At 45.3% G+C, this 25790-nt stretch overlaps 2 protein-coding genes across 7 annotated transcripts in view; one reads left to right on the top strand and one right to left on the bottom strand.

Moving 5' to 3' along the window:
- The window catches only part of FBXO36 (F-box protein 36), a 55820-nt gene extending 51648 nt beyond the window's left edge, over nt 1–4172 (bottom strand). The window contains exon 1 of the mRNA XM_075004186.1: nt 4077–4172. Within this exon, the coding sequence (XP_074860287.1) occupies nt 4077–4172 (96 nt within the window). The remainder of the gene's footprint in view (nt 1–4076) is intronic.
- A 256-nt stretch (nt 4173–4428) lies between these two features.
- The window catches only part of TRIP12 (thyroid hormone receptor interactor 12), a 166007-nt gene continuing 144645 nt past the window's right edge, over nt 4429–25790 (top strand). For 4 of the 6 annotated variants that reach the window (XM_075004709.1, XM_075004708.1, XM_075004707.1 and 1 more), the window contains exon 1: nt 4636–4733. The gene's annotated coding sequence lies outside the window, so the exon portion shown is untranslated. The other 2 variants (XM_075004706.1, XM_075004705.1) reach the window with 2 other exon arrangements.

Below are 25790 nucleotides of genomic sequence, written 5' to 3'. Positions count from 1 at the left end.
GATGGAACGCTCAGTGGATGGCCAATTGAGAACAGAGGCATTGCAGAGAAGCCTTATATGCACTGGAAAGCCAAAGACTCTCCCTATCAGCAACTCTCTTTTCTGAAAAACTTTCCTATCTTCTCTTTCTTTATGCTTTTCAGGGGCCCTGTATTATTTTCAGGGATCACATGCAGGTATGGGAGGGGGAACACTCAGTGGACAGCCAGTTGAGAACACAGTTGTTGCACCCCTGTTGGCAATATCTGGATAATGAAGGGGAAAGTAAAAAATTCTTTATTCTCAAAGTTAGAAGACAGAGGATAGAAAAATCTAAGAAAAAAGTATAAGCCCCTGTATTATTTTCAGGGATCGGATGCAATCATGGGAGTGGGGACACTCAGTGGATGGCCAGTTGAGAGTTCAGCTACGGAAGGGAGTAATTGATGTAAACCTTTTTTGCCATCTGTGTGGATGCCCTACTTTTTCTTTCTTTCAAGGGGCAAAATGGATGTTTGCTTAGCATGGGATGAGAATGAGGAAAATGCAACATGGGAAGATGATGTTAAAACCAGCGAGTGTATCCAGAATGCTACAGAGATGAGGGAACTGTGGGATAGGTTCCCACAATGCACTACTGCAACATTCAATGTTTGCCAGTTTGAGTGTGGCAGCAATGTGAGGAGCATGGGGGAAGTGATGATGGTCAAATTCAAACTTATTAATTCCAGAATTACAAAATCAATATGAATAAACTGGAATTTATCTTGTAGTGTAGATGTACGCTTTAGACTGCCTTTGTAGATAAGGATTCAGGCTTTAGGGAATGAATAGTGGAGCAAAAGCATAGCCCATGACATTTGCATGATGACAGTTCAAAGAAAGTTCACATAGTTTTAATGGCTTACGGTAAGAAACAGAATTTTTGGAATGTCGTAGATACCTGATGCATATTTGTTATACTTTTATTTAATGGCCATATGTTGGATTTATTTATATAGCTGTTTTTAGCATGCCTCATTCTGATGTGTTTATTAGCTTGAGTTGTTAGATAGGATGATAATGCATGTACTCCACGGGTAGTGTTAATTTTCTTTGTATTTAATTTCACATAAACATCTTAAGCATTGCCCCTTGTTTTAATATTTTTTCTTCCAGCTCTATTAACTGGGAGTGCACATCTACACATGACCTCAGTATTAGTGTTGCACATAAGAAATTCCAACCTGCCCAAGGATAGAAAATGTTTGAGAGAACAGTACACACAAGTAGTAGTTCCACTGACTTCTGTGCTGCTATTTACATGCTTAAAGGTACACAGCAGGGAAATACCAACGAAGTCTGACCACAGTTTGAACTACCAAACTGCTGCCTTTTAAACAAAAACTACCTGAAGTTCTTTTCAGAATACCCAAATATCCTTTCTTCATAAAAAAAAAGGTTAAAATAAGATATTTTTATGGGTTGGGTTAAACCTCACTGAAACTGGTGGATATTAGCCATGGGGCAAGAGATCCCTCTGTGCTATTGGTATTAGCAAGGTCTGATTGGACTGGAGTGGTGTGTATTAGAGAAATCAGTGAGAAATACCACAGCAGACACAGAAAAGGAGACAGTACAGTATGGAGCATGGTCTTGAGAAACACCAGAGAAAGAGAGAGAGAGCTCTTTGTTTTGAGTGCTCGCCAATAAGGGGCTGGGAACTGTGAGCAAACTGTGACTTACTTTTTAATTCCTGTTGTGTTTAGGGAGAAAGGAATGTACATTTCTAAGTAAATAATCAGATCATATCAAGAAAATACCTGGTTCCTTTTCTCCACCCAACTGAAACAATTCTGAGGAGTCCAAATATTGCCTGAGTGCTTATGTCATAAAGGGGAAACAATAGATACTTTTTCAAAAATGGCAGGATGCAATGAACATTTTTTTAAAAAAAATCACCTTAGTTAGATATATAATATGGAAATTTCAGCCTTACAAGAATTTTTCAGAAAGCTATCAAGTTAAAAAGGAAGTTGTAAGCGAATTTGTTGTGAAATCTTATGTATTTTTGTTGTTGTTGTTGACTGGTATATTTTTGTATTCATTGAAGAAAAGCCAACAATTATAGCAGCACATTTAGAAGGAAACCAATAACTCTGAGGAGAGAAAGAAAAAATGTGAGGCATATCGAAAGCTTAGAATTGTAATAATTTTGAAGTTATAAATTCTATATTGGTTTGCTTATTTTACAGGCCAACTCTTGCCCAATTGGAGGAAAGACATCTCAGTTATTTTGGTTTAGCTTTAATGCCATGTAAAAATTATCTCCCTGGCCGTGTCTACACTAGCCCCAAACTTCGAAATGGCCATGTAAATGGCCATCTGCTCACAGGAATAAGGGGACTTCAAAGTAGGCGGGGTCCTTTCGAAAAGGAGCCCCGTCTGGATGAGCTGCGTGGCGGCGAGCCGCATCAATTTCGAAATGCCGTGGCTGCCCGCATGCTAATGAGGCGCTGAATATGTATTTCAGCGCTTCATTAGTAAACTTCGAAATCGCCTTTTACATGGCCATTTCGAAGTTTGGGGCTAGTGTAGACATAGCCCTGTGACAAAGAATTAAAATCTCACTTAGCACATTTTTTAAATCTCATAACATTAAAACTGACACATGCATTTTGAGACAGCTTGCATCCGTTCTCTGTGCAATACCTTCACTTTCCAGACCAGTTCCTGTCAAAGTTAGGGTGAAATTAAAGAAAATAGAAGTAAAGCTTTAAATAAATGAAAATTAGTTTTCATTTGTGTGTGTGCAGAGGGGGAAATCTCTTACTGGAGATTAATCTTAAAGACATTTGAAGGCATCCCTCTTGGTCTTGTGAGAAAGGATTTTGCAGTATGTTTCAATAAGAGACTGAAATCTCACTCAGGATTATTCTGAACAATCTCTTTCTGCCTCACATTGAAAACCAGCCATGGACATCACCAGAGAAATAAGATTCTATCAGACCCACCAAAGAAATGTCTTGACATGTATTAGCCTCTCCCAGGAGAGGCAGATTAATTTTTTTCTAGTTATTCACCTCATCTGTCTGGCACTAAATTTCAATGTAAAACGATTGACTTGCCAGTAGATTTAGTTTATTTCAGATCCTTTAAAGATTCTTTTCCTTAGGAAAAGCATTGTGACTATTCTCAGCATTGTGTGTTTTCTCTATACCCTCCATCACTTTCTTGTGACAGTCTTTGAAGATCCATAAATTTGTTTTCTATTTTTGAAGGTCACAGTATCAACACCACTGTGAAAGTTTTCAAGGTTACTGAGTGATCATTTTGCAACACTTTTTCATACTTATTTGGTGACTATTCCAGTCTATCCCTGAAGTGCTTGCTGGCACTCGCATTGGATCCTCAGGTGCATTGCATGTACCACTCAGACCCTGAGTGATGGTACTCACTGCCTCCCTGGGTCAGTGAGTTTGATGCCCAGGTAGCAATGCTTTCCCATGCATTCACAGACCCATGTCATTATAGGGGCTGTTTTGCATACATGGCTTAATCTAATTCTTGACTTCCCTCCCTCCCCTCTACTCTCTGATTTGCTCACCTTGATCATTTTTTTCTGATTTGTCAACCTTGATTACTATTTTTGGTTCTCTGTGCCTTAAATATTGAGTCTGTTCTGGTCTGGCTACGGTCTGAAGAAGTGGGTCTGTCCCACGAAAGCTCACCCAATAAGTTATTTTGTTAGGCTTTAAAGTGCTACTTGACTGTTTCTTTATAGTATATAGACTAGCACGGCTCCCTCTCTGTTATTAAGCCTATTTCAGTGAGGTTTAGCAATCCGACGTGCTCCCTGGACCCACCAGTGGTGTTTCCGCACCCGCACGGTAGACTCCTCGTCAACATCTTCAACCAGATGTCCCCCCCGCCGCCACTGGCAGATCCGTGGACCCTCCCCAAGGTTCGGTTGCCACGACAGCCCGGGGAGCAGCGCTGTCTGCGCGCGAGCCGGGGCACCAACAGGCCGGTGGGCGGGCAGGGGCAGTGGGATGAGGGCGCTGGCGCTGGCCGCCGGCGGAGGCCACGGGCGGGGCCTTCCTCCCGCATTCACCCACCTCCTTCCGGGTGACGATCAGCTGGTAGAAGTCTTTGCTGGGAGCTGGGGCCTGCACGCGGGTCTCGAACAGGTTCTCCGGCAGCAGAGACGCCATTTTGGGACGCTGGCAAGAGGTGGCTATGGCAACCAGGAAGGGGCGGGCATCCCGAGAGGTCACTGGGAGCCCAGCCCCCTCTTAAAGGGGCCGAGTCGATATTAACGCTCTCGCCCAGCAGGGTCTTTGCCCCAGCGGCGAGGAGGGTCTTGCACACCCCGTAGTGGGTAAAAACAGTCCCTCCAGCGCCGCTGACCTGAGGGGAAATACTTGCACGGACCCAGGGGTGACGACCCCGGCGGAAGGATACCTCTCGCTAGGCCAAGAAACGCCTGGTAGCGCAGGGAAGCAGGACGAACAAACAGTGGGTCCCGGGGCTCTGCGGAGGGCTGCCAGCCGGGCAGGGGGAGCGCATTTAGGCAGTGGGGGCAGGAAGGGGCTGCGAGCCCCTTTGAGGGGTAAGTAGTCCCCGGCCTTCCCCTGTGCCACGGGAAGGGGTTCGGCTGCGGAGGGGGACGGCACGCTGGTCGGTGCTGCGGCTTCAGCTGATAATTGAAGGGAAGGGAAGCTACTGCTGGGGTAGTGCGGAGCGTCTGCGGAGGCCGCATCGGGACAAACTAGGTATGTGGGGGGGGGTCTTCTCCGCTTTCCTGGGCCCCCAGGTTGTGAGGGGGGGGTCTGGGCCTCCCTCGCCTACTCCAGGCTCTTTTGGCCGGGCTTGTTGTGTCACCCGCGGTATGAGCTCAGCTGCTCTTCCCCGTCACTCCGGGGCAAGGGGGGAGGGGAGACGCGCCATCCTGGATATTGTTGGGGGGTGGGAGGGTGAGTATTGGGGCCGGTCGGAGGTAGGTGTGCGTGTTGGGGGGGGGGGGGGGGGAAGTATACACCAAACCACACCACACCACAGTGGAAGGACTGGTGAAGGCCCTGTGTCTTAATAATGGGATCGTTGTAGTGAGGCCTCCACTGAGGAAGGAGGCGAAGAGAAGAGGGGGTGGAGGTGGCAGAAACGGAGCTGACAAAATGGCCAAGCAGCTATTGGGATCTGACTTCAATGTACCCCCGAAATATTACCGGGAGAGAAGCTGCCCCCGCAATCCCTGTCTCCCACAAAGCTCCTGGAGCCCCACGGTGGAGGACTTTCCTTCTCACCGGCTGCGGCCAGCTCTCTGGCCGGTGGGGTTGCTAATACAAAAGGCTGGTGTCAGGGTTGACATTACTGCACCAGATTGCGATTTATCCCCCCCGCCCCCTTCAACCCCCACCGTCATTTCGTTGCTCTGCTTATTGTGTCAGGCGCGATCTACTGCACTTTTATAGGAGCGAACAAAAAACCCGGTCGGGAAAGAGAAGGCGAAATAATCGGCCGCCGCTGCCGTCGTCCATATTTGCCCTGTGTTTGGGGGGGTGATTCGAGTTACAATAGTGACTACCCGGGAGAGGATTATTTTCACCCCCGTCGGTTCAGAGCTGCTTTTTTCCCTTTCCTTTTTGTCTTTGTCATGGCTTTCATAGAAGTAACTATTCCTTTGGTCCTGCCGTTTGTTTGCATAATGCTCACACATTCTCTCTCTCTCTTTCCCCTCGTCGCCCCCTTTTACTGCTAGCCCCGTGATACTGTATCCGTGAGAGGGTTGGGGGCGTGAAGGATTTTTGTTTTATTTATTTATTTTTGTGGTGTGTGGTGCTCGTAGTCCTGGAGCCGATCCGTTTCTAGCTACTGCCCTAGCTATCTGGGGCTGGTAAACAAACCGATGCCGGGGCTTCTGCCAGAGCTGCAGGCCCATCTTCCTGCTGTTCAACTTTTTTATTGTTCCCCCTCCCCCAGCCTCCTAGTGCACTGGCTCATCGGGTTTTTCCGCAGTTGAATGTTTTAAGGGATCAGGAGTCTCAAAGTCTAGAGACTGTGAACCGGAAAAATAATAGAAGGAAAAGTGGCAAGTTGTGTCACGGGCTTAGGGGGAAAAAACATCGACGTACGGAACAAAGGTCCTGCCTGAAATGGAGAGAGAGGCCTGCATGTGAGGCCCGATTGTGTCGCATTTACACGGGGGTGGGGGTGGGGGGGGGAGAGGTTGCCATTGGCCTAAATTCACCTCCGAAGTTTGGCATTCAGTTGAAAAATGCTTTTAGAATGCATTCATTTTGTTTTCAGGGTGGCTTTGGTACTGCAGCATCTACTAATTATCCTAATTCAGGGTGAATTTCAGTGTAAATGGTTTTTCACCACCCTGTTCAGCAGCGGTATTAATACACTAGATTCAAGGCCACATCATAAAAGTTTACTGTAACTAGGTGACTTTATGAATTGCTCTATTTCCAAGCATAATCTTATATTTCTGTTTAATTTCATGGCATTCTTAAGGCTGTCAAAGGAAACTTTAATGAGGATGCACATAGTCAAATCCTTTTGTCACAAGAGCAAGGAACATTTAAAATGAAGGCACTTTTCTCAAAATTTATTAAAATTTAGTTTGTCTCGATGAATATTTAAAAAGTAGAAGTCAAGCATCAGCTAACATTCCTATAGTTAAGGGTGACATTATTTCTGTGGTGTACCCTATTTTTTTTTGTCCTTTCCCTAGGAGTTCTGTGTTTTCATGACTGTCTTTAAAAATGGGAGAACCCTCAATTCTCAATATTTATATTCTTAAAGTGTCACTTAATATATTAAAAACCTAAAACTGTCAAACCAGTACAATGAGTCAAAAAGCAGTATTTTATTGAGCAAATACTTGAAATATAGCTGTTTGAGACAGCTAATGACTAAGTAGTATTCAAAAGGATTTAAAAAAAACTGTGTGGTAAACTTTAACTTATTTTAAACAATGCTTAATAAATTACTAAAAGTCTCTCAGTTACATGCTTCAAGTGTGTGTGTGCACACTTGTTTCCTCGTATAAAACGTTTCCTCTAAAACATGCCATCTCTACAAAGTATTCCATCCTTAGAATCCTGGAAAAGAAGAGATGGGATGGCTCCATCACTTCACTCATTGATTGTCAGAGTAGTTTGAGAAATTAACTAGCATGAAAGTTGCTCTTAAGAAATCATAGTCTCATACCTCAAGATGGCCAACATCGAGGGTCTGTGAACAAGCAGCTGCTTAAGACATCACACAGGTTCATCACAACAAAACTCCAAATTTTTCAGGATTTTAGAGACTTGCTAATGCTCCTCTTTCTGGGGAAAGAATGGACCGAATTAAGGACTAGTCTAGCCATGGACCACAGGCTAGGTGCCAGTGTTTTTCTGTGACAGAATTATTTTTTCCTTCAAAATGAGACTCTGAAAGTACATTAAAATAACCTTTTAGCTTTTAAGCTTCAAAAGCAATGAAATGTCTAACTGTAGTGGAGATCCCATGCCATGGGTAACAAAACATGAATACAAAGGCCTCTAAACGGTGGGTGAAATATTGCAACATCTAGGCAGAAAAACTTAAAATTCAACTTTGAGTTTTCATGCCTGCCTTTGTTTAGCTGTTAGATCATTAAGACTTTGAGGCCTGTTTACACTACTGATACAGCCTATCTGGTTATAGAACAGTGGTGCCCTTATACCATGCTGTCAGGCTTATTTAAGAATCTGGCTAGAGTGCCTCTGTGCTACATGTTCTGGTTCAGGATTTCATGATTGCTTGTGTTTGTAGTGTGAATGAGGCCTAAATGTAGCTTTGGTAGTTTGGTTAAACAATATACTACAAATTCCATGGGTTAAAGCTTGCAAAGACTAAGTAAATCTAAGAAATCTATTAAATGGTGTGTACTTCTTGTCATGATTTATTTACATTGTAACTTGCTAAAACATCCTTTGCTTTCGCTGTTTCAGTGATGTCACACCTAGACACTGATGATGAAGTTGCTTCTATAAACCAGTAAATGTGAATGAGACCACTAGAGTTGAGTAATAGCTGAAGGGGCGGGTGGGTGGGTGGTGGGGTAAGATGGGATCTTAATGTAAAGTAATAAATCACCATGTGACCTGTGAATTGAACAGGAACTTGGGAAACCTGGATTCTGTTCCTTATTTTAACCTCTGACGCTGATGTACTGGATCTCATGGGGTGAATCGTAGGTCTGGAAGAGACCTCGAAGTCAAGCCCACCCGCCTGCTAAAAACAGGAATACTCCCAACTAAACCATTCCAGCCAGGGCTTTGTCAAGCTAGGACTTAAAAACCTCAAGGGATGGCATTTCTACCACTTCTATAGGTAACTCGTTCCAGTGCTTCACCCATGGCCCAGTGAAATAAGTTTTTTGTGTTTTTCTCCCTAATATTCAACTTAGATCTTGCACACTGCAACATGAGACCATTGCTCCTCATTCTGTCATGTGTTACCGCTGAGAGCAACCTCCCTCCAGCATCTTTAGAACCCATCTTCAAGTAGCCTTTCCCCCTCCCCCCAACACCTGACTCTTCTATAGATGACATGAGCTCAAATTCCTCAGCCTCTCATAATTCATGTGCTTTAGCCCTTCAATGATTGTAGTACTGAGCTGGACTCTCCCCAGTGCATCTATATCCTTTTTGTTAAAGGGGCACCAAAACTGGATGTAGCACTTCAGATGCTGAATAAAGGGGAAGAATCACTTCCCACAATCTGCTGGCCAGGTTCCTACTACTGCACCCCAAAATGCCATTAACCTTTTAGGCTACAAGGGCACACTGACTCTATATATTCAGCTTCTCATCAACTTTAATCCCTAAGTCACTTTCTTCCAAACGGCTGCTTAGTCAGTCAGTCCCCAGCCTGTACCAGTACTTGGGATTCTTCCTGCCCAAGGGCCAGACTCTGCACATGTGTGTGCTGAACCTCATCAGATTAGTTTTGGCCCAATCTCCCAAGACGTCAGGCTAACTCTGGGCCCTATCCCTACCCTCCAGTGTATCTACCTTTCTCTGTAGCTTAGTGTCATCTGTGAACATGCTGAGTGTGCAATCATCCTCTTATCCAGATCACTAATAAAGATGTTGTAAAAAACGGGCTCCAGAACCGACTTTTAGGGCCCTCTGATACCAACTGCCAACCAGATATTTCTTTGTTGATCTAGTGAGGTTTCTTTCCACCTTTGTCAGTTTATGCAATCCTTCCTGCTTTAACCTTGTTGACAAAAATACTGTGGGAGACTGTGTCAAAGGCTTAGCTAAGGTCAATGTATATTACATCCACTGCCTTTTCCATATCCACAGAGCCACTTACCTCATCATGGAAGGTAGTCAGGTTGGTGAGGCCCTTGGTGAATCCATGTTGTGTATTCCTGACCACTTTTCCTTCTTCCAAATGCTTCAAAATGGATTCCTTGAGTATTCCTTCCTGATCTTTCTGAGGGCTGAAGTGAGGCTGACTGGTCTATAGTTCCCCCAGATTCTCCTTTCCTTTTTTAAAGATGGGCACTACATTTGTCTTTTTCTAATAATCAGGGGCTTCCATGATTGCCATGAGTTTTCAAGGATGATTGCCTATGGCTCTGCAATCACATCTGCCAACTTCCTCAGCATCCTTGGATGGATTAGATCTGGCCCTATGGGTTTGTGTGTGTCTAGCTCTTAAGCTGCTGTTTCTCCACTGAGGGTTGTCTGCTTTCTTCCCACACTGTGCTGCCTTGTGCAGCAGTCTGGGAGCTGACATCTGTGAAGACAGAGGAAAGGAGTATTTCAGCTTTTCCCACATAATTTGTCACTCACTCACGTCCCTTGTTCAGGGAAGGTCCTGCACATTCCTTGACCATCTTCTTATTGCTAACATGCCTTTAGAAGTTTCTTGTTCCTTTACACGTTTCTTGCTAGCTGCAGTTCCAGCTGTGCTTTGGCCGCCTTGATTACACACCTGCATGCTTAAGCAATATAGTTGTACTCTTCCCTAGTTATCTGTCCAAGTTTCCACTTCTTGTAAGCTTCTTGTTTTAAGCTCTCCAAAGACTTCACGATTAAGTCAACCTGGTTGCCTACTATATTTGCTTTTCTTACTGCACATTGGAATGGCTTGTTCCTATGCCTTCAGTAAGGCTTCTTTAAAATACATCCAGCTGTCCTGGACTCTTCCCCCTTCTTGCTAGTGTCCAAGGGCATCATGTCACCTTTCATCACCTGCCCATGTCACCACTCTGCTGCAGCTTCCTCACTTGTGTAATGGGATCAGTATTTACTTTGCTGTCGTTCCTGGATCTCAAATACAAAGTACTTATCGAATGTCAGGTTCCTTAGCAATAGTAGATACTGTGACTTTCCTTTACCTGACATGCTGGTGCTCAAAGGAGGCAGAGGCACAGATACAACAAAATTGATCTTAATTTTTGTTAGCATATTTGGAGGCAAACTTGATTTATAAATTCTCAGTGCTATATGTAGAACAGAAAACTATGGAAATAGGTGAATCAGTTGCATGTTGGAAGACTTTCATACAAGAGCCATCAGATAGCTATTGCTATCTGGAAAAAATTACAGGGACTTGAAAGTCTTCATCCCTTCTGCAATGTACACGAAGCCGTATGCTTCTTAGGGTACAAAAGTTTATCTTCACTTCTTGTACTTGAGAATAAGCATCTGTTTCTGATTAAACAAAATATTCTGCAAAGAAAATCATGAAACAAAAGCCAGTTATTAAATCTGAAATCAGCAGTGTTCTGTAACTAGAGCATTCCTTTGATTTCAAATGTTCTGTCAGTTATAAGCTCATGATTTAGTCTCTCTAAATCAGTGGCTACATCTAGACTACAGTGATGTCTTTAGAAACATCCTTCTGGAAGACTTTTTTTTTTTTTTTTTGAAAAATTTTGTCTACACACAGACACCTACTTCTGGCCATTGTAGGGTTCACTGCCCTCAGCTTCCCCCACTGTTTTGGTGCAACCATCACTCATTGCCATCCAAGCCCTGGAGCACAGTGCTGGCTGATACATAAATTGTAAGGGCTGCCATTTGGTGGTGCTGCAGGCCCTGGTGGACCATTGGGGCCAGTTCATGGACATCTGTGTGGTCTGATTGGAGCGGGTCTGCTGCAACTCTAGCCTCTGCTGGAGCATGGAGGTGGGGACCTACATTCCCCAGCAAGAGCGCACACTTGGGGATGTCACCGTGCCCCTGTGTATGGTGGCTGACCTGGTCTACCCCTTGCAGCCATACACAGGCCACTCCACCCCCTCCCAGGAGCTGTTCAACATCCATCTTGTCTGGGTATGCTTGACTGGGGAGCATACATTTTGGTGCTTGAAGCTGAGGTTTGAGTGCCTCCTCATGTGCCTTGATATCAGGTTACACAACGTCCTCCAGGTTGTGGGGGCATGCTGTGTCCTCCACCACCTGGTGAAGGGGAACCTTCCTCCAGGGGTGAGCAGTCAAGGCCAGCACTAGCTGCGAGCAGCCCACCCTGGCCACCGACTGCCAGGCCCACTGTGATGGGCTCTGCATCTGGGAGGCCTACCAGTTTGATTTTGCCCTCAAGGTCAAGGCTCCCCTCACCCTGCTCTCCTTCCCGCATCCAACAACAAGGCATATGGGGGAGTGGACAAGTAATGTTTTTACTGCAATGAACCCAAACCTTGCAAATGTACAGCAATTCCCCAACTATATATGGGGTGGGGATGACTATACAGTGGAGGGTGGTGGCTTGGTGTAGGGGGCCTGAAATGGGGCATAGGTTGGGGGAGGTGGGGTGCTGGGATGGCAGCAGCAGTGGGCTCAGGCTTGGGCGGGGGGGGCAGGCAGAAGGGGATGGGTTCAGGATCCACTTGCCCAGGACCCATAAAGTGCCAGGGGCAAGTTTGGGGACAGCAGTGGTGGCAGGGTGGTGGTGGTGGTGCTGCTGGTCACTGAGGGCACTACTTATGCTGCGCAGGGTCAAGGCAACCTCTTCCCATGTCTCTTGCTGTCAGGTAAGGTCAAGCTGGCGGGCTCCAGAGCCAGCTGCTCCTGCAAGATCTGGGTCTGCTTGTGGAGGGGGGTGGTGTATGCATGGCTTCTGTGTCCCAGCCATGACAACTGTCCCTCTGGCTGCACGCCCGCCTGGGCAATGGTAGCGGTGGTGCCTGGGCCCTGCCGGCTGCTAGCCCTAGGCTTTCTGGCTCAACGTCAGGGACAAGACTGGCCGCTCTGTCTGGAGGCCCAGCAAGTCTCTGAGCTCTGGCTCAGTGTAGGAGGGTGCCCTTCTTTTTGGGACTGGGGCTGATTCCTGGGACCACTCTGCTGGCTCGGTGGGGGAGCCCCTGAGGGGTCATGTGACAGCTGGCTCCAGTTGCTGCAGGGGTAGCTGAAAGGGTAGGTGTCAGGAGCTCATGTGCTCGCTGCCACCACGCTCTCAGCTTCCAACCGTGGGGGTCTCTGGGGCTCCCTGTGCCTCTAAAGTGGCTGGATACAAGGAACATAGAACTCTGTCAGTGCTGGGCAGGCTTTCTCCATGCACAGGCTGGTGGAGGACTCGTGTTTGGAAAGAGTGGCCTGCTGAGCATCTACACACATTTTTCTTTCGAAAGAATGTGCTCTTGCTGATCCAGGAGCGGAAGAGCACTTTCAAAAGAAGTGCCCCATTCTTTCTATTTATTTTCAAAAGAACCCATTAGACTGTGACAAAGGCTCATATCCCCCTGTCTGATCTGACTTGGTTTTTATCTCTTTTGATAAGTGCTGTTGATACTGGGCCATTTCCACCTTGCTGAATAGACCTTGTCAGCTCTGGCCCTCCCTCTTACTGGGACCCCACTCTTTTAAATACCCCTCTGAAACCATCCCCCCCATTCGTGCATCTGATGAATGATGGTCTTTGCCCATGAAAGCTTATGCTCCAAAATGTTAGTCTATAAGGTGCCACAAGACTTCTTGTTGTTCATTTTGTGTATAGACACTCTGTGGGATCTTTTGGAAGGGTCACAGCTTTTGAAGAACCTTTCCAACCAACTTGCTAGTGTAGATGCAGCCAATGGTGTTCAGGTGCTTGCAGCAGTCAGCACCCATCCCTTCTTCCCCTTTTGTATGAACAAGTATTTTTCTCTCCTGACACACATGAACCCTTTCTTATCAGGTTGGAAGAACCTGGATGCTTTGGCTATGCAAATGTGCAGTTAATGAAGTTATCGTTACTTGCATCAGTCAACTCACACGTTTTGCGCACATAACGAAATTGCCTATATATAGGGAATCTAGTAGCAATAGTTTGTGTTCTCCTTATGGAGAACAGTGTCGTTAATCTTTGATATGTCATCCACAATGAAAATGGCTGAATTGTGTAATGTGCGCGAGTAGAGCTATCAAGATTATTGGAAAACTTGGTCTGGCTATGGTCTGAAGAAGTGGGTCTGTCCCACAAAAGCTCACCTAATAAACTATTTTGCTAGTCTTTAAAGTGCTACTTGACTGCTTTTTGTTTTGATAGTGTATAGACTAGCGTAGCTTCCTCTCTGTTACTGCTTGACACAAAGTGGCTGACATCAGTTCAAGACACACTGAAAACATTGGAATGTAGTAAGAGAACATGTTGTTGCCAATACTATACTTGACAAATAATCTCATCTTTTGAGCCATGGGTCAATTTTTCCTCTTATCCCCCTTGCCCCAAACAGATAGTTAATTAGCAGCTTGTAAATTTAGTTTGTTTAATTTTAAACCAGAAGGTAAAGGTTTGAATCTGACTGCATCCACACAATTTGGTAACTAATTTTACCTTGTGTTCAGTTCCTACGGCTTATTAAATGAACATTATTAGCAGCCATCAGGATAATTTTGCCATCTGTTCCTTAAGTGGTGGGCAACATATCTGCACTCCTCAATTTTACAATATTGAGGTGAGGGCTGTGTATAAAAAAGGATGCTTGTACCATTTGGTTGGGGTGAAGGAGTCTTGATGTCCATACTGCTCAAAAAGCAACTATTTAAGATCTCACTTAAGGTGGGGGTGGGACTGATAGGATTGCTAGTTTCTGGGTGTTGGGGGATGGGGGAAGCTTTGTGTTCCTGGAGGGCTACAGGGGGTGCCATCCAGACTGTGTGCGCTTCTTCCCTCCCCCACCCTCTGCCAGCTCTGAGCCATGTGGAGTGTACTACCTGGCACTCTATTAGTGATTTAAAGGGCCTGGGGCTCCTGCCACGACTACTGCAGAAACAGCTCCAGGCCCTGTCACAACTGCCCGTTCCTCCCTACCCTCAAATCAGTGGGTCTGGTCTTAGCCAGAGGACGCAATACACACTAAAGTTCAGACTTCATTAATTATCTCCCGTCAGAAGAATGTCACCCTTGTTGGGTTTCTAGAACAGAACCATCCTATCCTAGTTCCACTCCTCCCACCCTCCCCAGCACCAGCTTCTGCTCAGTTGTTGCCCCATTACCTTGTTGCTTGGAGCTACTTGAAGATGGTGACAGTATTCTACTTGTAGGGCTCACACGTGGCTGTTTGTGCACAGTAGCCATTCTGGGCAGCGAATGCTGGGCAGGAGAGCAGAGGAGCTAGCCAGCTGTGTGCACATACCCAGCATGGAGGGATGCAGGGAGGGCACTGAGCAGTCTGGCCTGCAAGGTGCAGGGTGAAGTGTGAGAAGCCAGTGTGTATCTGGTGGTGGTGACAGCTGAACTTTGTTAGTGACATGTTATGTGGGCAGGGGTGGTGTTAGTGGGTACTTCCCTCCATTGTGATTTGGCTAGTGGGATCATGGGGCTCCCCTCTCAGGTGGAGCTAAGGTGGCGGGGGCATTGACCTTGCCTGTGCTTCCTGTCCCCAGCTGTGCTCTCATCTGGAATACTTGAGCATCTGGCAACCTTCTGTTCCTGGGGCTGCCAGATATGAAAGCGTTTACTGTAATGATTTAAAAGGTGGAGATGGGGAAACTTTCCTAAGATGTTAGTCGGTACTACATTTTTACTAATAGGTATTGGAGACTGACTGTAGTGCAGCAGAGTTCTCTGTTAGCATATGGGGGGGAAAAAACAAAGGTGGCAGAGTTCTCACATGGCCATGTCTGAAGCTGACTGCATAGTTAAAAGGAATCTCACAAAACTGGATGACAGACTGGCAGCTGAAATTCAATAGTAAATGGAAAAGTAATGCACATCAGAAAACATTCCAACTATATACAAAATAATGGGGTTAATTTTGCAGTTAGAACTCAAGAAGGAGATCTTGATGTCCTAATACATAGCATGTAGTGGAATTGGAAAAGAGGTAGGGAATAACTTCTCTAATGAGTGGAGAGGAGGACTGGGACTGTTCTGTTGGAACCCACTGTCTTTTTCCAAGAAGTCTGAAGACCTGAATTCTGTGCAGAGAGTGAATGCAGAAGTGTTAAGTTATTTGCTGACATAATACATAAGCCAGGCATTAGCCGAAAAGATTAATAGGAAGCACACTCAAAACTCTTCACAATACATACAGTTAATTGGTGGTTCTCGCAGACCCTTGGAACATCATTTGGCAAAAGCATGACTGGGTTCAAAACACAAGAAAGATTGTGGAGGATAGGCAAGTTGTCCAGAAGCGCAACCTCTGGATGTCCTGCAACCTCTGACTGCCAGCTGCTGAGTAGATAGGGTCCATTTAGTCCAGTACTCTTTGTTTGACTCAGTATGGCTAATGCTGTGTTCATGTTACATCATATTGCCTTTGTACTAATTGCCATTATAATCTAAGACAGCCCTGATGCTCTAGCAATGTCTCCACGTGCCTCTTCTTCCAGAATCGGCATGGTAATGAGCTGTCCGGAGGATGCTAATGTGGCGCAGATGTAAATTTCCTGTGCCTTATTAGTATATGGGCACATGGTTCAGAGTCCAAACCATGTGCCTGTATGCTAATGAGGCATGGAAAGTTTACATCCGTGCCTCATTAGCATCCTCTGGATGGCTCATAACCATGTCACTTCTTCTGAAGCGGCATATTTAGACATAGCAAACCTCCCCCACAACACACTGGGTAATAGGTCAAAGGTTGCCTTAATACAGTGGTTCCCAAACTCTTCAGCATCACGCTGCCCCACCCTTTTGACTTTTGAGGAAACCCTCATGCCCCTCGCCTCTCTACCATCATCCAAACTCCCTTTGAACAAAAAATTCAATTCCTAATTTAAAATAAACATGCAAACTTGATATACAGCTGTTTAAAAAATAAGCACAAATAGTTTTTCTTGGCCCCTTGAAGGTGCCTGGTGCAGCCCCAGCTGGCCAGCTATCTGAACCCTGTGCTAGCCACCAGAAATGACCGTAACAGACAGCCACCTGCCTGAGCCCTGCATCACTGCTGCCAGCCACCTGAGCCCCATGCTGCTGAGACCAGCCGCCCACGCAGCTAGCACCAGCCACCTGCCTGCCCACCCAAACCCCACACTTCTGGGGCCAGCTGCCCACCTGCCAGCCTCAGCTGCCTGATCCCTGTGCTGCTGGGGCCAGCTGTCCAAGCACTGCAAGTCCCACGAGCCAGCTGGCTGCCTGAGTCCTGCAAGCCACCTGTCCGAGCCTCTCCCTTCCCACAAAGCCGGGCACTACCAGCCTGCCATCTTTACCCCATCTCCCTCACCCACGCCAGGGACCCCCATGCTCCTTCTCCTCCCCCCACAACCCACACTTCCTCATCTTTGTAGAAGGCAGCTAGCTCAACATGGGTCTTCGTCAGGTGCCCGCTTTTTGTAGCGGCTGTGCCAGGTCACCCATGTAAAATGGCAGGGGCTGAGAGCCGGAAGCAAAGGCCATCCATCTTCAGGTGATAGGGGAATGGTGGGGGGCTGGATCGTTTTGCCCCTCACCGGTGGGCATGACCCTCACCAGTTTGGGGAAACTATGCTTTACTACATAGAACCAAGCACGAGTGGAGTAAATGTAGACAGCCAAACAGAAATGGTAGTCCAGCGATTTCTGACTTTGAATGCCTACTTTCAGTCTCACTACTTTTACAAACGAAGATATGTTAATGTGAATTTTAATGATGTCACTATTGTGATACAAAAGCTTTTTTTATAATGTCCTGACTCTTGCATGTATTCCTGGCACTACCATTCTCTAGTGTTAACTATTGAAATGTTTGAGGAGAAGCCTCTTTGGTTTCATTGACCTCGCTGAGGCTACGTCTACACTTGGCCCTCCCTTTTGAAAGGCTCATGGTAGATCAAAAATGCAAACAAGGTGCTAATTTGCACATTCAAAGCATATTTTGCATAATGGTGACCACTCTGCTTTCTAGAAGAGCTGTGTTGAAATGCGAAATAGCTGTGTAGCTGGGGTTCCTTTCAAAAGGAACCCCCAGAGCACCCTTCTTCCTTGTTTTAAAAAAAAAAAAAAAAAAAAAAAAAAAAAAAGGGTGCTCTTGAAAGCAGGGCTTTCTTTTGAAGGAACCTCATCTCATGGCTGTTTTTATGCATTTTGAAAGCAGCTCTTCTGGAATGGCGAGTGGTGGCCATTATGCAAACAAGGTACTGAATACCAAATTAGCACCTTATTTGCATTTCTGAGCTGCGTTTCCATGCCCCTTTTGAAAGGAAGGGGCCAGGGTATATGTAGCCAGTGAGATTTGTTTCCTCATTTGGAGTGTGGTGTGCATGGATGCTCTTTCAAACGAGTTACTCTTTCACTTAAGTTTCACTGCAGTATTTTTGGCAGATTAGTCAGGTATCATTTTATCCATACTAGCAGTAGCTGGCTTTCCAGTGTAGACTATCCCTTTGTGAGCCTACAAACTCTAAAACTAGATTTTGTAGCTGGATCAGAAAAATGAAGAATTGTACATCTGAGGATGTGTGGGGTATGTGGAAATAAAACTAAAGCTAGAAACTGGTAAATGGACAATGGGCAGTAAACTAAACACAAATTTAATGCAGTATGGTGAGGCTTTTACAAAGATAGTTGAGCTTCTGAACTGCAGATGCAGACATAGCTGCGGAGGTAATAATCTTGATCCTGCTGTACTCAGTACTACATTCCTCTATGTACTCCTCTTTGTCAGAAAGATATTGGCAGATAAATCGATACCCATATCCTCCCAATCTTTTGAGCGTTTGGAAGATGTGTACTAATGGGATAAATAGCAACTGGAGAGAAAGGGGTGTTTGATATGGTGGCATTTCAGATATTTATAGATTAATATTAGTGTGGAGAGGAATTACTGAGGATGATACACAAGATCACAGGTAAAAATATGGTGACATTTTGAGGAAGATAGTGGCAATTTGAAACTTGGGAACAACTTAAATTCAGTGTTAGGCTGGCACATGTTTACATGAAATATTAGAAAATACATCTCAAGAGAAAGGAGGATGGATTAATTTAAACCAGATCAATGTAAATCAAATGTAAAAATTTTTAATTTTTTTTTAAACTGTTTCCCATGGATACTTCACATTTCTTCACAGTGCAAATCTGATTCCCAAAATGTACTAACTTACAGCTCAGTACAACATTTTATAATATCTAACAGTATATGTTTGTGGCTTTTTTTTGGGAAATTGATTTTTTGTTACCTTAGAAAATAGCACATGATATGCGTTACTTATGTCAAGCTGCAGATCCATTAGGAATGGTAAGAATTAAATCATACATGGAAACACAATAGCACTTGTATTTTTATTAAACTAAATTTTTAAATGATACATAACTTTTTTGCATTTTGCAGTGTTTAGCACACTATTGAGTTGCTGACTGATGGCGGTCCTTAAACTTTATTTTTAAATTTTATTAATGCCAACAGACAAGTCCTCAGAACACTAAGGTTACGTCTATACTAGCCTCCTCCTTTCATAAGGGGCATAGTAATGAGGGATTTGTGGCAGCACCTCATTAGCATAATGGTAGCTACACATGATTCAGAAGTGCTGCTTTTGAAATGCATACCACCTGTGTAGATGGGGGGCCTTTCAAAGGACCCCCTGGACTTCAAAAGCCCCTTCTTCCCATTTGGTTTTGTAAGTCCAGGGGGTCCTTTTGAAAGGCCCCCATCTACATGGGTGGTGTGCATTAGAAAGCCGCATTTTTGAATTGGAGGTAGGTGCCATAATGCTAATGAGACATTGCATATTCATGGAAGATGCTAATGAGGTGCTGCCAGAGATCCCTTATTACCATGTCCTTCCCAAAAGGAGGGAGCTAGTGTAGATGCAGCCTAAGGCTGCCGCTACGCTGCATTCTGCTTCTGGAAGCACAGTGCAAATGAGTGAGATCAGAAATGCAGATGAGGTGCAGATTTACATGTCTTGTGTTTCATCTGCATATTCTTGCACAATCTCACTTCTGGAACAGCCTTTTCTGGAAGCAAAAACAGACATGTAGGTGGGATTCCTTTGCGAACAAACCCCTTTTCCGAAAGGACCCCCTCTTCCTGAAACAAAATAGAAGGAAGGGTTCTTTCAAAAAAGGTGTTTGTTTTCGAAGGAATGGCTGCTTTTGCTTCTGCAAAAGGCTCTTCCAGAAGTAGGATCGCACAAGAATATGCGAATGAGGCAGAAGGTCTGTAAATCTGCGCCTCATCTGTGTTTCCAATTTTGCTCACTTACATTCCACTTCTTGCTCCTCCTATGTAATGGCTTGTTTGTTGCAAAGTCAAGTCAGTGTGGTGGCCAGCTAAAGTATAGATCAGTGGTTTTCAACGCGTATGCTGCGAGAACTGTCCAAATGCGCCATGAAACTTCATCAGTTTCCCCTTGATGCAAAATTAACCAATTCCTCAGGAGCCTGTTTGAGCTGGGAGGCAGCTGAAATGCTGCTCCCTGGCCCCAAAGGTCTGGCAGGGAGCTTGCTTCCCATCCCTGCTGTGGCAAAGTGGGAGGGCGGGAGCTTGTTTGAAGCTGGGATGCAGTTTAAATGTTCCATCCCAGCTCCAGCAAGCTGGCAAGGAGGGGAGCCTGCTCTCTGGACTCACCTCCCCTCCCTGCAAGTAATCAAACATTTCAGCAGTTACTGGATAACTCAACATCCCATTTGATCCTTGTTTAGCTTGTTGTAAGCACTAGTATGTTGCAAACCTCTCTCAGACTGAAACCATAGTAAATGCTCATAAATGTCAGTCTATTCAGCTGCAAAAACTGTGTATGCTGTAGATTTGTCTCGCTGAAGCGTGCCAGGTTACTGAAAGGTTGAGAACCACTGGTCTAGAGCAGTGGTGTCCTACAGTAGTTAAAGTATTGCAGCTTGTGGTTGGAATCTTTCCTTATTTGCCACAGATACCCCCAGCCCCTGTGCAAACTGAATGCGGTGACTCGCCAGAGCTGCTCATGAGCTGTACAAGGCATGCCTGGGCCTGTGCTGGAGCCACTGCCGCTGCCATGTGGTTGTCCCACTAAGCAGTGGGGCACATGTGAGGGCACTCATGTGGCTCTGAGGAGCCACACTTAAATGTTCTGAGAACCACATGTGGCTTCAGAGCCTGGGAATTGCCCCACCCTGGTGTCCAATACATTCACTAATTGCTGCATGCGGCAAATGGGACACTACAGATTGAGATAATAGGTCATGCGATTTGTGTATGAGCTTTTTTTTGAAAAGCAGTATTGCCATATTTGCTTCAGCTCAGTACTCTTTTTCCTCAAATCCTGTTTGTTCAGTCTTGCTTGCTGTTAAGACTCAAACTGTCTTCCACAGTTATTGGTTAATTGGGTTTTTTGTTTTGCTTTTGTTCTGTGGTTGGGTTGACTTAATTGGCCGTCCTTTTCTGTAGTAAACTTGTTGCCATGGCATTGAGGCAGCTGCTTTGCTTTCCTAAGCATGTAGACTTTTGGCACTGTTTTGGCTTTTTCTTCCAGCTGGGAGATATCAAACATGAACACACATCCCCATGCATCATGTGTGCACTGAATGACACAGCACTAGAAAGATCCAATTGCATAAACATGATATAACTGCGCTATTTAAGCATATGCAGAGAGTGAAACCCTCTCTAGAAATAAAGTGTGTAACTTTAGATTTTTAAGGTTCTTAAAGTAGATGTTGGCACCTGGTAGAGCAAGCATCTTTGTGGAGGCCATTGGTGTTTGGTGTGTGTTGGTTTTTTTTTTTCTTCTGCTTTCAAGAAAGGGTGCTGGTGCACTAGACATTTCTTTTTGCCACTGGCTGTGGAAAGCACATCACATATTTTTCCAATCCAAAGTCTGTTAAACATGAGTTCTGGTGCAGAAGCACTGTTCCTGCCCTCAGCAGGCAATCCAAATTCACAGATATGTGGGGATGCATCCATGATACTGGTAACCTGGTGCTGGTATGGTAGCAGGGTAGGGCAAGTTAAACACATCCTGCATTACTGCTACCATTTGGCTCTAGAACAGTCGACCCCTGACTTACGCAGGGGTTGTGTTCTCACGACCCCCCTTAAGTCAAATTTCCCACGCAACGCGGGGGAGCAAGGAAACTGAGGACACGAGCCCTGATCAGTTTTCTGGCTCCAGGGAGTGGAGAGGAGCCAGGATCCCAGCTGCTGCTTGGCTCCGCACCACTCCTGTGTCACAGGCACAGCTTCTCCCTGCTGGGAGAAGCCACATCAGTGCAAGTGTCTGTCTGCGTAGCTTCCCCCAGCTGGGAAAAGCCATGCCAGGCAGACAGCTGTGGTAGTGTGGCTTCTCCCCAGCTGGGGAGAAGCCATGCTGCTGTGGCTGCCCACCTGGCTTCCCCCAGATGGGGAAAGCCAGGGGATAGACAGCTGCAGTGGTACGGTTGTCTGCCTTGCTTCCCTCAGCTGTAGGGAGTCCAAAGTGGGTCATGACTCCATTTTTTTTAGACCTGTCTTAAACTTTCTGAGGTGCAGGGCCAAGGCTTGAGACCCGCTGCCCCGGGCTGAAGCCCAAACTGAGGTGGCAGTGCTAAGGTCACAGGCTCCTGTTTTTGGGGCTGAAGCTCTTGAGCTTTGACCACCTCCTTCTCTGGGCAGTGGGTCTTGGCTTTGGGGTCTTGGGGTAGCAGGGTTAAGGCATGCTCAGTCTTTCCTTCTCTCCCCATCCTTGCATCCCTGGGGTCATGAAGTAGTTCTTGTTGTTGTCGGCAGGGGTCATGGTGAAGTTAAGTTTGAGAACGCCTTCTCTATGGCTATGTTTAGGGCTCTACCAAAGTCATGGTATGTTCTGATGAAATTCAGGGTCACAGCATTTTAAATCTGAAATTTCAGAATTGTGAGTACTCTGACAGCACCCCCTTAGCAGCAGCAGCAGCAACAACAACAACAAAAAGTGTGTGTGTGTGTGTGTGTGTGTGTGTGTTGGGGGGGCAGCTTCTGTGGCACTGCTGACGATGGGATTGTCTTCAGAACTGGGTGGATGGAGAGTGGTGACTGCTGGCTGGGAGCCCAGCTCTAAAGGCAGAGCTGCTGCCAGCAGCATTTTACAACTAAGGATGGCATGTATGGCATGGTATTGCCCCCTTCAGAGGTGAGTGCATGGCAGCCCAGAAGTTGGGGTGGCAATACCATGACCCTTCCTGCCGCGCCCCCCCCCCAAAAAAAACAAAAAAAAACAAAACTAAAAACCCAAACCAATCCTTGTGACTTTACCCCCCCCCCCCCAACTTTTTTAATCAGGACCTTGCACTGTCCAGTGTATTTTTTTTTTTTTTTTTTCTTCCATGGCTGTGAATTTGATGGGATTTCAGCAGCTTCTTTAACAAAACCCACACTTTCATCACTTGGCAGGACACTGTACAGTTCCAGTGCATGTGCGTGTGAAAGTGCCACAGCAGAAGTTTCTCCATCTTGAAATTGCATGTTTGTTTTTTGTTTTTTGTTTTTGAAGCAAATGGTCTGGTGGGACAATCCAGATTTGATTCCCAGTTTGCATTTCCATGACTTGTAAATGGAACTATACTCCTTGTAGAATAAATACTGTCTTATGTTGGATCACATCAGCATGTAGCTGTTGAGATGTGAGAAGGAAGTTGAAATGGAACTGAAAGTTTTGACAACTGAATAAGAGATGTTGGGGAAGCTGGGGCTTTTGGCTTCTGGAGAGGTGGTCTGGGACTGTGAGGTAGGCATACCTGCAGGAGACTTGGGCTAAAATAGTTTATATCACTGATTAACCATGCTGATTCTTGAAACTAACTGGAAAATAAAATGAATTCAGATGAATGAGTTAATTTACACCTTTTCACAAATGCTATTTCAGGCTGCCAATAAATTCAGGAACACAACATAGCTTTTAGTTAACTCTAAGTTTGCAATGCTTCTTCCCAACGACTCAGTTAAAAAACAAACTAAAAGACGCATTTCTGAAAAGGGCGCCTCTTCTCCAAATCTGAGGAAGTTGACTCTAGTCATGAAAGCTCATTAACAAAAATTAGGTAATATCTAAGGTGCTATAGGACTGATCTTTATTTGATGCTGCAGACTAACATGGTTACTCCCCTGTATCTAAAAAGGATGAGGACTTGGCTTCCAGAACAGAGTTGTGCAACTAAGGGGTAGTTTTTCCTAGATACACTCATCCCTTGTTTAATAAGTACTTTACAAATGAGTACTTGCTACGATGAGGAACAGACATACCTACCTTTATTTGCTAAATGAGTGAACTTGTCCCACTTATGAGTGGGGAGACCAGCAGCCCCGTGGCTGGAGCAGAGCTAGCTGCAGGGTCCCTGGCTGGGGGGTGGGGAGACCCACAACCCCATGTCTGGAGCAGTCTTCCTTCCTTCCTTCCTTCAGACATGCAGCTGTCTGACAGCCCTGCAGCTGGGAGAAGAGAGGGAGAAGGCTCTTAGCCTGGTTTCCTCTCCTGCACTGGTGGGAATGTGAAACTGACTAGCCACGAGCTGATCAGTTTCCTGGTCCCACAAGCCATGGGGAGACTGGAACCAGCCTGTCCCTGGTTCCCAGCTCCTGCCGCTCTGGGAGCCAGGAAACCAACCAGCCATAGTGGTTCCTGGCTCCCCTCCCCTTGCAGGAAAATTTTGAGTTATGCAGGGGTTGCAGGAACAACCCCTGGATAACTTGAGGGTTTAATGTATTAGTCCCCCCTTGCCTGCAGACCTCACGCTTGGCCAAGACCACCCTCTCCCCCACTGCTGCATCCTTAGACACTCCTGCCCCCACAGCCCCTTCACCAGCGCTACTAGTCTAGGTGGCTTCTCCAACCCTCCTGCTCCCAGGAATTAACCCAAGTGTTGAGGTTTCAGCACATAGGAATAAGATAATTGCTATCCCTAGTCATGGAGAGAGCTGCCATCACCAGGAGCTGTTGCTATTCATAGATATCTGCCTGAGGCAGCAGTGTTAAGAAACTGCAAATAGCTTCTTTAGCAGCCACATGCAGCTGGAAACTGCCCAGCTGGTAACCTTTCCCAAATCTAATGGGACCCATAGGTTGGGAATCCCTGCTCTATGTACATACACTACATCCTATTTCTGGTCCCAAACCTATAGTCAAATACCTCAGAAAAAGACCTAAATTCAACTGGTTTATGTCAAGTTACAAGCACTTGGAATGAATTGGAGACTTTTACATGTATTTTAATGGAAATTTAGTGTCACTCTTAAGAGTTTTCGCCTATCAGCAGGAATTTGGGAACCAATTGTACTTGTATAGTGAGGGATGAGTGTATTCAATGGCTGCAGGATTGCTGGATACATGGGGACCTTAGTATCAGTAGGGTCATCTTAATCAGGTTCAAATCAACAAGCAAGAAAGAGTTAAACCATTTTAAAATTATTTTGCATTTGTACATCTTGGTCCCCTAAAGAGAAGTTGTATTTTATTGATGATCATTATGGGGGTGAGCAAACTTTATGGGGGGGTCCCTTTCTGTCTCTGCAATTAGCAGCGCCTCACAACCTGTCTAATGTAATTCAAATCAATGGGAATTTTGGTTATGTTCATATGGGGGGGAACCCTTTAGGCAAGTATAAAGGAATAAGTCTGTAGAATGTAAAAACTTTATTAATCAGTTTACAAATGTGAATACACTTACAGGAATAACAGTAATATATTTCAACATTTGTAATGAGATGAATGAACCTGAGATCCAATAGCTGATCATGCTACACCACCTATGAAATGACATGTCCCCCAATGGGGCCCATCCCCCACTTTGTATACCCTGACCTATAGCATGTATTGAATTGCAAGTAAATGTTAAGTTAAACTTAGTGTTTTTTGCTAATAGGATGATACTTCATGCAAATTTTTAAAATCAAGTTATGGCTTAGTGCATTAATTTCATATTAAGTGGTATAATTTTACCGAAGTTACTAGTGATTTTTGCCTCAAACTTTGTTCTGAGGTGAAGTCAATCTCAATTAACGAGGCACAAAACAGCATTTAAGTGTTTCTGTATAAAGTGCCTGAATCGTAATTAGACTTTGGGGTCACTATCCTCCAAGGCTGGAAAACTAACAGATTGCGCTCACTTTTTATTCCTAGTGTGTGTCCCCCTCTACCAATCTAGAAAGGTTTGCTGGACTAGTCCTGCTTTTATGCACTGTGCTAGGAATGAAGGAAGGTGAAAAGGAGGAAGCTTAATGAAGAAGGCCAGTTGTAAGGGGAGAGCAGTGCTGAGCTTCCCATCTCCCTGGAGGAGGCCTGCTAGTGAGCGCTGCCTACATGTGTGGTGTGTGGTTTTTTGTTTTTTTTTTTAATTAAAACACCTCATGTCCCTAAGAATATGGGTTACTGTAATTTAGAACTTCAGTAGACTGAGTTGATGTAGCTCAGGGTCCCTCGGAGGGTGGAGAGGACCATGTTGCTGCTCCAAAGTTGGTTATAACCTGGGCACTCTGAAACACAGGAAGTATCCAGAGAGACTCT

The sequence above is a fragment of the Carettochelys insculpta genome, chromosome 10, assembly GCF_033958435.1.
Source record: "Carettochelys insculpta isolate YL-2023 chromosome 10, ASM3395843v1, whole genome shotgun sequence".
NCBI classification, from domain to species: domain Eukaryota; kingdom Metazoa; phylum Chordata; order Testudines; family Carettochelyidae; genus Carettochelys; species Carettochelys insculpta.
This window is presented reverse-complemented; position numbering and strand designations above follow the sequence as displayed.